This window comes from Elephas maximus, chromosome 3 (genome assembly GCF_024166365.1).
Source record: "Elephas maximus indicus isolate mEleMax1 chromosome 3, mEleMax1 primary haplotype, whole genome shotgun sequence".
NCBI lineage: Eukaryota > Metazoa > Chordata > Mammalia > Proboscidea > Elephantidae > Elephas > Elephas maximus.
This window is the reverse complement of record NC_064821.1, coordinates 113,296,072-113,308,413: the sequence shown is the minus strand read 5'-3', so window position 1 is coordinate 113,308,413 and position 12,342 is coordinate 113,296,072. Positions and strand designations below refer to the sequence as shown.

Here is a 12,342-nt window from a genome sequence, read left to right as displayed (position 1 = left end):
CGGGTGGGTGATGATTGTGCCAGATCCAATTTGAGTTCATGGACTGAGTGAGATGGAGGCAAGGGCACAGTCAGCTCAGTCCTGTAACCTAGAGATTCCTCGTGGGCGACATCTAGGCCCAGACGCCCAAAGGACAGCACAGAATATGGAACATTTCACTCGGGATGGGCTGGTGAGTAGCCTTATGCTCCTAGTGCCTGCTCTTCTGCCCCTAGTCATGAAAGTGGCCAACCAGCCACTGTGCCATGTTGAGGCCTGGAAGTTTCAGACGAGCTCAGGAGGCAAATGGTTTAATTGCATTCTGCCAGGTATGAGATTCAAGGCAGAGGCCTTGGTAAGTGCTGCTTCAGGGGCTATAGGCTTCCCCTTACGAAGAGCCCACTCTTAGTGAAGGAGGCAGAACATCCTCGCGCCATCTAACTTAGCCAACGTTTTTCTTTCCATAAAGGTAGCAACCTCGCACCTTGGCAGGCTTGTTGCCTGGTTCTAACTTTGTTGTCATTAGTTGCTGTGGAGTCAGCCCCTGACTCATGGCGACCCTAGGCGCAACGGAATGAAATGCTGCCTGGTTAAGCTCTCGGCTGCTAACCAAATGGTTGGCGGTTCGAACCCACCCAGCGGTCTGTGCAAGAAAGACCTGGCAATCTCCTTCCATAAGGACTACAGCCAAGGAAACCCTACGGAGAAATTCTACTCTGTCACACATGGGGTCACTGTGAGTTGAAACTGACTCGATGGTACCTAACGACAACAACAATCATATAGGAAGGAGAACAGGAGCTGGTACAAGAGGGGCCCAACTGGTCTAGGCATCAAGGAAGGTGTTCTAGATACCTTAATGTTTGCATATTCACAAGAGGAGTGGCTCTGTCTGGTCAGAACAGTTTTCACCTAGACAGGACAGAACTGCCTCTGGCACTGGTCCAAACAACTTATAATCCAGGAGTTGGACTGTATTCGGGCCCTGCTCCAAGACACCCACTTCTGCCCCAGATGCTGGGAGAAGGCTGGTGAAGTTCCAATGGCAATAAATCACCTTACTGACTGGAGAGGGCCATTTAAAATTCATGATACATGTGAATAACCTGATTTTTTTTTAAGTATTTATTTCCAGAATGTGACACAAATGCAAAATCCTAGCTAACCAAGTATTTTTAAGCACGGAAACAGCTTTAATTAATTATTTTACCCATTAGTATATTAATGTTATTCAATGAACATATCTAAAGTACTTAATAACATTTTATTTTCCTAAGTGTGTTGAACATTCTTTTGTCATCTATTTTATGATATTTGAGTAGAATTATAGAATTTCTAGAAGGAAGGAATTGTAGGTACTGTATAGTTCAAACTGCCCCACCAGGCTTAGTCCTAAAACAGCCTATAGTAAGTGTTTACAATTCTGTAGTGTTTTAGAGTTCAGCAAGGGCATTTTTGATACACTGTGTTTCTGATTTGAAGAGCAGAACAGGCCTTAAGGAAAACTGGTTTGACTGCAACAACTCAAGGGACAGAGAGCACAATAGTTTGAGAGGCAATTGATTGTTCTATTAGAGACTATCAACGCGAAGAAAGTTCTTTATCAAATTGAGCTGAGATCTGCCTTCTTATAATTTCCATGCAGGGGTCTTAGTTTTACCCTCTGGACCCGCAAAGGACTCGTGCTCTCTCACGTGTACCAGTCAAAGCCACCAACAGCCATCAAGCCTCCCCACTCCAACCTCATTTAGAATTCTCTTCTACAGGCTAAATGGTCTCTAGATAAAAAGTTCCAGACCTTTCAATGACTTGTTCACCTTCCCTGGATGCACACTAGGTGATCTAAGGTAGCATTCTCTTTAAGTATAGTGACTAAAACAGAGCACGAGAACTCTCAGCCATTGCTGGTGGGAATGTGAAATGGTAGAGCCAACATGGAAAACAGCTTGGCAGTTCCCCAAAAAGTTGAACATAGAACTACCATATGACCCAGCAATCCCAATCCTTGTTATATACCCAGAAGGAGTGAAGGCAGGAACGCAAACAGAAACCTGTACATCAATGTTCATTGCAGCATTTTCACTATAGCCAAAAGGTGGAAATAACCGAAATGTCCACCAACAGCAGTATGGATAAACAAAATGTGGTATATACACACGATGGAATACTACTCAGGCATAAAGAGAAATGAAGTCCTGATGCATGCCACAACATGGATGAAACTTGATAGCAAGTCAGTCGCAAAAGGACACGTTTGTATGACCTCACTGACATGAAATAAGCAAATACATAGGAACCAAAGACTACTAGTAGGTACCAAGGGTAGGAGGGAGTCCTGAGGAGGCACAAATGGTTCAGCACTAGACTGCTGGTCAAAAGATTGGCAGTTTGAACCTACCAGAGGGGCCGTGGAATACAGGCCTGGTGATCTGTTTCTGAAAGTTCATAGCATTGAATACCCTAAGGAGCAGGTCTACTCTGCATACATGGGGTTGCCATGAGTTGGAATTGACTCAATGGCAACTAATAACAACAGGGTGGAAGGGAGGGGGAAAGGGAGAATTTTTGCTTAGGGAGCACTGAGTTTATGTTAATGGTGGTGGAACGGTTTGGAAGAGGATAGGGAGAATGACTGCACAACGTCACTGAATTCTACACACAGAAATTGTTGAAGTAAGGTATGTTTTGTTATGTATATTTTCACCACAATTAAAACAAAACAGAACAAAAAACACAACCTGCTAGAAGTCTGAGCAACCCAGGCTATAAAAGGATGGGCTTATGTATTATCAATACGTGTGCTCTGTTTATTTCATTCGTGCAAGTCTTGTCTTCTTAAACAGGTTTGTGTTTATCCTGCTGGACAGGCCTAATGATTGTCATGGTCTAATGAAAATATTATGGGACTTAAGCGTTTAAAAACCTACTCAATTCTTAGCTCTGTCACATATAATAGCAACAGATAAATTTATTGAGCACTTAAAACGTGTCAGGCACTGTTCAAAGCATTCTCAGTGTATTAATTCTTTGAGTCTTTACAATAACCCAATGAGGTACGTCATGCAATTATCCCCATTTTACAGATAAAGAAACTGAGGCACAGAGAAGTTATTTGCCCTAGATCACACAACTAGTAAGTGACAGAGTCTAGGCTCAAACCCAAGTAATCCTGCTCCAGAATCAAGACTTTTAACCACTATGCAGAACTGCCTCTTGCTTAAAAATGACATTAAGTTCTGTCCAACCGTTTTAATATATTTTCAACTACTCTCTCTCACTTGAGTCTAACTATAAACACATTAGGAAACTGAGGATCAGAGGCACTAATCATTACAAAGGTAATTCTGGATTTATTATCACACGTATAAGTGACAGAATTGGGAATGAAACTTAGATCTCCTGGTGTCCTCATCTGTAAAATGGATATAATAACTTTTTTTTTTTACTGCACACGGTTATTTTGAGAATGAAAAGAGCTTCTCAATGTCAAGGTGTCCATCACACTGACCAGTTTCCACTTAGTTCTCTACGCAATTATTCATTCATTTTATTGGACACTGTGCTGTAGTTGATGTTGGGTGTCACTGAGTCAATTCTGACTCATAAGGACCTCATGTGACAGTAGAACTGCCCCCACGGGGTGTTCTAGGCTGTAATCTTTATGGGAGATCTCCAGGTCTTTCTCCCACACAGCCGCTGGGATGGTTAGCAGCTGAGCCCTCAACCGTTGCACCACCAGGGCTCCACTATGCTAGGCATGTGAATTTCCCTTAAATAGTGAATTTGTCAGACACTCAGTTGGCCTTCTGTGGCTGCACTGGTGAATTTTGAGGTGCTGTCTTGATGGACTCTAGGTCATCCTACTCCCTCTTACCATGGAGCCTCTTGTCATTGAGGCAGAGTCCAGCAGTTTCCCCAAACAAATGTGAACTCAGTAACACTCCAGAGGGAAAATGAATAATTAGGTACCTGAAATCAAAGCAGACACACTGGAGGATGGACTCCGCAGCCAGTTTAGAGGGGGTTGCGTGCCGCCCTCTGGATGGAGCTCCTGCCATTCCACCACATACTCCTGGACAGCCCTCCCAGGAGGCTCCCAAGTCACCACTATGTTGTCCACGTCCTCTGAGTGCGCAGAGACCTGGCGAGGAGCCAGCAGTCCTTTGGAGGAGGGGAAAAGGGGACAAAATTGCAGTGGCTAAAGATCTACAGAAAACTCATCCCAGTAAAGCTTTAGGAAGAAATGATTTTTTTTTAAAGGAGTTCAGGTTCACACATTTAAATTCAACCTGTTTCTCAGTTCAGGGCAAACTAGCATCATCAACTTGTGTAAGAACTCCGTGTAGTGTTATTTTTAAAATGATTTTCCCCTTGATCTTCCGTTCCTCTTTCCAGTCCTGCGTTTCCATAAGCACCTGCTCTAGCGAATGTAACTTACGTCCTTCAAATCCATCTTCCGTTGTTTATTTAACCGGGGGAGGGAAGGAACAGTTGCAGTGGAGGCGATTCCAACCCTGCATATGTCAGGGTACAACCATGCTCCACTGGGTTTTCAACGGCTGATTTTTCCAAAGTAGATTGCCACGCCTTTCTTCCGAGGCATTTCTGGGTGGACTCAAACCTCAAACTTTTTGGTTAGCAGCCAGTCACATTAACTACTTGTACCACCAAGGGATTCCATTGTTTATTTAGACAATATATGTATTCTTGAAAGTGAGTATTGCTTTGTGCTTGTATTTTATTTTCATGGAACGTATCGTGAGATCAATCTAATGCTTTTTCTTTTTTTTTTTTTTACTCAACGTTATGTTTCTGGGATATAACCCATCCTACTGTTATATCCAGCTCATTTATTCAAACTGCTGCCTAAACCCGCTCCTTGGCCAGTCTCCAAGTTCCCCCCAACTCCCTGCTAATGCCTCTTGTGTGTAATGTGAGAGTGCCTCCGGGTACACTGGCACAGAATTGCTCACTTAGAGAGTAAATGCACATTATTATTTCACTAAATAATGCCAGTTTGCTCTCGAAAATAGCCCATCAGTTGACCTCCAACAGGGAAAACAAGAGAGTTTCCATTTCCCCCTTGGTATTTTCTGACTTTCTAATTTTTGCCAATCTGATACTAGTAAAGCGGTATCTAATTGAGGTTTTAATTTTATCTTCCGATTTCTTATGAGGCTAAGCTTCTTTTCACATATTACTAGGCTTTTGGTTTCCCCTTCTGTGAACTGCCTAATCATTTACATGGCTCATTTCTTCTGTTGAGTTTCCTGTCTTCTCTCTGATTTGCAAAAATGCCTTTTGTGTTCTAGAAATTAATCACCTCTCAGTTTTCAACAGTCTGATGACTTTATGATGTGTGTTGCGCGTAGTTACTTTGATTTAGGTAAACGTTATCTACGGTTTGTGCATTTTGGGTCTCGTGTATGGAATCCTTTCCCCTCCTGGGCTCACAAAGCTACTCAGTCACATTTTCTCCTATTAGCAATTAGTTTTGCTTTTCACATTTAGGTTTTTGATCCACATGCATCCGAAGGTTTTGTTAAAAGCGGTATGAGGAAGAGGTTGAACTTGATTAATTTTTCACATAGTGAGCCAATCAATTTTCCCAAAACCATTTTTAAGTAATCCCTCCATTCCCTGTGGATTTGTGATACCATCCCTATTATATACCAAGTTTCCTATACTCATGGATCTGTTTCTGGGTCTGCCTCTTCATCAGAACATACTTGCCACTTTATCAGGCTTTGTAATATCTGACTATTTGGTTGGCAAAGTCTCTTCCTCTTTTTCCTCTTCTGTTTTTCAAAGTGGTATTATTCATGAGCCTTTTTTTTTTTTACTTTTCCATGTAACTTTTAGAATCAGTTTGTCAGAGTCCCCAAATATTCCAGCTGATATTTTTATTGAAATTAAATTTATAGTTTAATTGAGGGGAGAAATTCATATTGTCACAATGTTAAATTGCCCCATTAAAAATGCTGGGTTTTTGTTTGTTTCAATTATTCAAATCTCCTTTTATATCCCTTTATTGGAGTTTTTAAAACTTCCTCAAACTTTTTATGCATTCTTTGTTAGGTTAATTCCTTAATTCCTAGATACGTTATCCTTTTAGTTTGCTATCTAAGTGGCATCTTATTTTCTACTCCTTTCTTTCTTTTTTTTTACTTTTAATCTGTGTATGTTGATTTTATTTCTGGTAAACATGCTAAAAAAAAAAAAACCTGCTAGCTCTAATAATTTGTCTCTTAACTAGCCTTCTTGAATTTTCTATGAAACCAATCATATTAGCTGCAAATTTAACATATTTCCTTCTTCCAATGAACACCCTGGTGGCATAGTGGTCAAGAGCTATGGCTACTAACCAAAACGTCGGCAGTTCGAATCCACCAGGCGCTCCTTGGAAACTCTATGGGGCAGTTCTACTCTGTCCTATAGGGTTGCTATGAGTTGGAATTGACTCAACAGCAATGGGTTTGGTTTTCTTCCTCCAATCTTTTAATTAAACTTCTTCCTTTTCCGTTTTTATCTTATTTCTAATTTTAAAGGAAATGTGCCTATGTCTCTTTATTAATATGAGGTTTGTTGCATGTTTTTGATAGAAAGTCTTCAAAAAGTATTAAGCTCTCTTTTATTCCTAGTTTTCAAAGAGTTTTAGTTTTTATAAAATGGTGTTAAATTTTGCTAAATTCTCTTTCTGCATCTGTTAAGAAGGTAGCCTTTCTTTTTCTCTTTTAGTATTAATGCGATAAATTACACAGACACAAATAGGGATCAACCCTATTTGATCAGTCTGCACTAATTTTTTTTTAACATTTAATATTTTTTATTTTGTTTCCATTTTTTTTTAATTTAAATGAAGTAGAATATTACCAATAAAGTTAAAGTCCTTTTTCTTCCCATGGGTGATATTATTTATTTTCTGTGCCAATCTGGTATTTAGCTGAAAGGTGATCTCCGGGAGTAGTTGCAGTTCAAAGTTTAAGGGTTATTTCAGGGTGATAGTCTCAGGGGTTTCTCTAGTCTCAACCGGTCCAGTATGTCTGGACTTTTTAAGAATTTGAATTTTGTTTTACATTTTTTTCCTATTCTATCAGGGTCCATCTATTGTGTCCCCTGATCAGAATAGTGGTAGCGGTAGCTAAGCACCATCTAGGTCTTCTGGTCTCAGGGGAGATGAGGCTGTGATTCAAGGTATAGAGTGTTAGTCCTGAAGACTAGTTTCTTCTTTGAGTCTTTTATTTCCTTCTTTCTCTTTTGCTCCAGTTGAGTAGAGGCCAATAGTTGTATTCTGCATTAATTTTTAATATGTATATTGGATTCAAGTTGCTAATATTTTATTTAGGTTGTGTATCAATGTTCACAATGATAGTAACCCACAATTTTTCTGTACTGTCCTTATGTGTTTTTAATAACAAAGTTAAATTAGTCCCATAAAGTAGGTTGGGAAGCTTTCCTTATTTTCTATTTTCTGTGACAACTTGAATAGTAGAGATTATCTATACTTTTAGAGTTTAGTTGTAAAACAGTCTGGGCCTGGAGCTTTTTTAGTGAGGGCATGTTGCGTATGAAGAAGTTTTTGATTCTTATTTCAACTTCTTTAATGGTTATTCTTTTAATCAATTAAAAAATTAATCTTGTGCTAATTTTGACATTTTATATTTTTCCCAAATTTTATTCATCTAAGTTTTAAAGTTTATTGGGGAAAAATATTCTTTCCCCTGGTTTTTTTGTTGTTGTTGTTCTGTTTATTTGCATCATCTCTCTCTTTTTTACCCCATTGGTCTTATCAGAAGTTTGTCTATCTTATCAGGCTTTTCAACAAAACAGTTTTAGATTTTACCAACCACCTCTCTTGGGTTTTAAAAATTTATTATTATTGTCCATTTTATTGATTTCTGTCCTTGCCTTTATTATTTCCTTACTTCTCACTTCTCTGAGTTCATTACCTTTATTTCCCTTATTTTTAAATGACAGTTTAGCTGGACAAAAAATTCCAGATTCAAAGTTCTTTACTGTCTTCAATTTGAAAATATTACTTTGCCATATTTTTATATGCTTTGCTATTGTTGAGATACCTCATGTCCTTCTGGTTCCTTTGTAGGTAATTTGTTTTTTCTCCATGAATGCTTTTAGAATTTTCCCCCTTGACTTTGAGGTCCTTATATTTCACTATAAAACGAGAAAAAAAAAATTCTTATGTCCAGTTTACTACTCTCTGAGGCCTCGCGATCTGAGGTGAATTCTGCAATGTTTCTGATCATTAGTCTTCAAATATTTCCTCACTCCCATTTATTTCTTTCTCTTACTGGAACTCCTTTGAGGTGGTTATCATCACTTCTATTTCTGTTCTTTCAGTATTTTAATTTTTTTTTCAGTTTTCAATTTCTTTCATCTTTTTTGATGCCTTCTGGAAGAGTGTGTCCACCAATCTTGCACTCACTAATTCAATCTTCAGATGAGTCTTTTCTGCTACTTAATCCATTGACTGAATTCTTTATTTCAATAATATACTTTTAGTACTGAATCTCTCTATCTGCGGCTTCCTCACCTCCATCTGTCTCTGATTTATGTTTCTAGTTTTTTTTTTTTTAATCTTTATAAGGACATTTATTATGTTTATTCTAAACTCTTGTTTTTTCTGTTGCATTAGTTCTGTTTCCTATGGTACAGATTGTTCTGTTTGTTGCCTTTCTTTTTCAGTACTTGCGTTCCTCAGATTTCACCTAATTTTCTCCGTTGGGATCATGCTTTGTTTTTTTGGGTTGATCAGCAACCTTGGCCTTTATTTTTTTCATGGAGGGAGGAGTGAAGGCTTAGCTGTACTCAGGCTACTCTGGGTAAGCTTAAGGCAGGGAAGAAGAGCTTTTCAGAGAGGAGAGCTCCAGCACGTAGAGCCTCTCTCAGTCCCCAGGTTCCCTGTAGGCATACCTAGCACCCCTAGAACCTATCAGTGTTTCCACTGCACACACTATTCATGGGGGGAGAAGGCTGCTATTCTCTTTTGTAATTGCCAGGCTCATGGGGTGGGTGGCAAGAGGAAATGCCAGCCAGCTCACAGGCACTCTGTTCTCAGCTCCCCTCCCCAGTTGAATTCCAGGGCTTCCTTGAAGCTTCTCTGCTCTGCTGTGCTGCTTCCAGCTGCAGCAACTGCAGTCACTTCCCTGTCCCCGGGGGTAGAGGTGGCTGCGCAATGATCAGCCCAGGACAATGTGGGCAAGAAAAAAAAAAAGAAGGAGTATAACTAGAAAGTGCTCCCACTGCTCTCCCTGTTTCATGACCTGTCCCTGTTCAATCCAGCTTCTGGCAGCTAACAACATTCCCCATTACACAGGAGCTTGGCCATCCACCTCCCTCTCTCTCCTGCGGCATTTTCAGGGCTTTGGTGGTGAGAGCCTACAGCCGGTGTATTGGCCACCCCGTTAGGATCTGGAATTCCCTAGTGGTGGTTTTTTTTCCTTCATTCGCTTTGGTATTTGCTGTCCTGACTATGCCATGGGATTGTCTGGGGGAATCAAATTTATCCACTCAGCAAATATTTTTTGAGCACCTAAGATTTGGAAGACCCTATGCTAGGTGATGAGGAGCCCTGGTGGCATAGTGGTTAAGAGCTCAGCTGTTAACCACAAGGTCTGCAGTTGAAATTCACCAGCTGCTCCCTGGAAACCCTATGGTCCTATAGGGTCGCTATGAGTTGAAACCGACACCTAACAACAACAACATGCCAGGTGGTTGGCTAATATTGCCAAAGAGCTTGTCTAACCACTGCTTTTGCTTTCTCTGGAATTACCTAAGCAAATCCACTTTGCATTGTCCACAGCCTCAGCCTCTGAGTCACCATACTTGCTAGGAACAGCCTGAAATTTCCTCTCCCCAACGATGTTTGTCAGGGCATGTTTTTCTCCTTCGAAACTTTGCATACAAATCACGTTCTTCCTGTTGCCTTTCCAAATTACTCCTGTAGCCTTAATCATTCAACTTTCCATTTCTATTTTCACTGAGAGCTTCTGCATAGAGTTAAGCAGTTCACAGGACATTTGAAAAAGTGTCCACCTAAGCAACAGGTGGCCTGTTTTTCAGTCTGGCTCTGCCACTGACTGGATGTATGATCTTGGCTAAGTTGCTTCACCTCTTGGTGCCTCAGACTCTGACATCTGGTTGGGCCTCTGTCTATGATTGGGCTGGCTTCTGACTCTTCCCACGCTTCAAAAGTTCTTGAGCACAGGGACTGGGTCTTTGAAATATTAATATACAATGCCAGGGCAGCTGCCTTTTACAATAAACGTGTCCCTAGTTTCTCAAAATCAACATAATTCTGCCTGTGAGGGCATTATTTTTCCCTTCCTAGAAGGAAAATGTATATGTGACTAGTGTAAGCATATATTAAAAGAAAGGGAAACACAAAATCACGGGACTATTTTCCTACAGATATGCGAGGCAAGTGCCCTCAAGGACAGAGCCACAACTTGCCAATTTGTCCTCCAGATCACCCTGAGAAGCACATCTACTTGTATTGGATGGTTCAAATGTGGTCTTGTTGTTGTTGTTTGTTGTTAGGTGCCTGAAGAAAAAATTTTTTAAATATACAAAAAGCAAAAAGGAGGAAAAATCACCTATAATCCCATAATACACAGATAGCCTCTGTTAAGATTTCCATGTATATTCTAGTAGACATTTTTTTTTAAGTATGTAAAAATATGTTCTCATGTAAATGTTGATGTCAGACTCATAGCGACCCTCTGTACAACAAAACGAAACTTTGGCCACCTCTGTGCTATTCTCACAATTGTTCCTGTGCTTGGGCCCACTGTTGCAACTACTGTCTCAATCCATCTCGTGGAAGGTCTTTCTCTTTTTCACTGACCTTCTACTCTACCAAGCATGATGTCCTTCTCCAAGGACTGGTCTCTCCTGATTACATGTCCAACGTTTGTGAACCGAAGTCTTGCCATGTAAATATATAATTTAAATGGCATCGTCCCATATATACTTTGGAAAGCCTACTTTTTTACTTAGGGTACTATATGCATCTTTCCATACCAGTAAAAACATAGCTGTAACTAACATCACTTTAATCTAAGTTATGGCATGGAATTAAGGCAGGTGAGGACCATGATGTATTTAACCAGACTCAGAAATTGGTGGCACCATATACTTCTGGGGAAACCCTCATGGCATTGTGGTTAAGAGCCACAGCTGCTAACCAAAAGATCAGCAGTTCAAATCCACCAGGTGCTCCTTGGAAACCCTATAGGGCAGTTCTGCTCTGTCCTATAGGGGCGCTAATAAGTCGGAATTGGCTTGACAGCAACGGGTTTGGTTTTGGGGTATTGGTTCTAAAATATTTTGACTATAAGTGTAAAATGCTTTTTTCTAGAACTTGATAACACATATTACTCTTGCTTATGTCAACATTAGTCAGATGCCAAATGTCCAATTTAATATGACTACTATTTCCTTAACTGACATTTATTAAGCACCTGCTATGTACAAGTCTTTGTATTTAATCTCACAATGACCTGCAAGACAGGAAATGTAATTTCTATTTTAGATAGGAGAAAACTGAAGCCCAAGAGTGTGAATTCACTTGCCCAAGGCCACTCACAGACTGAGTGGAAAGACAGCCTTGAAAGCTGTTGACTCCAAAGCGTTACCTCCTATGCTACTCATGCCAGGACCTGGGCTGGGCCAGCTGGAGACAAGGGATGAATAAGACAGTTTCCCACGGGCAACATTAAAGAGAAGTTGCTGCTTACCTGCCCCGCACAAGTCCGTTATGTTAATACGAGTGGGCAGGGAACTGCCTTTTGAGTTGGCTGCGGACACAGTCACAGCCCAGCTCCCAGCTCTGGGAACGACCCATGTCCAGGAGGTGTGTTCCGTGATGTTCTGTAGTGTGGCCTTCCCTCCTGCCATCTCCTGCAAGGTCACCTGATAGTGGAGGATTTTTCCTCTTGCCTCTGATACACTCAGGTTCTGCAACAAAACACATTCACTTGTTATTTACTCTCAGACAAGACTGCCAGATACTCTGTGCCTAGAGCTCATGGCCCACTGCAGCAGAGGGCTACACCGAGTGACCTTTCTGTTTACATCTTTTCCTATCTTCCACCACACACTTTTATGCACCCCCTCATTTAGAAACAGAACCAGTTAACATTCTCTAAACATAATTCTTAAAAGCACATTGACTTCCCTCTCTTGGTTCAAAATGAAATTTACTAAAAGTAGCCAGTTTGATCATATCCGACGAACAAGCATGGAGTCTGAACTCAGAAGATCTGAGTCTGAGTTTCAGCTCCACCAATCACCAGCTGCTTGATCCAGGGAAAGGTGCTCAGCCTCTCTGAGCGAAATTTGCGA

General features: G+C 40.6%; 1 protein-coding gene across 1 annotated transcript in view; it reads right to left on the bottom strand.

The window, feature by feature from the left end:
• The window catches only part of IL12RB2 (interleukin 12 receptor subunit beta 2), a 93,315-nt gene that overhangs the window by 25,362 nt on the left and 55,611 nt on the right, over positions 1-12,342 (bottom strand). The window contains exons 9-10 of the mRNA XM_049879540.1: positions 11,736-11,955; positions 3,949-4,140 (exon numbers count right to left, since the gene is read on the bottom strand). Coding sequence (XP_049735497.1) covers positions 3,949-4,140; positions 11,736-11,955 — 412 coding nt within the window. The remainder of the gene's footprint in view (positions 1-3,948; positions 4,141-11,735; positions 11,956-12,342) is intronic.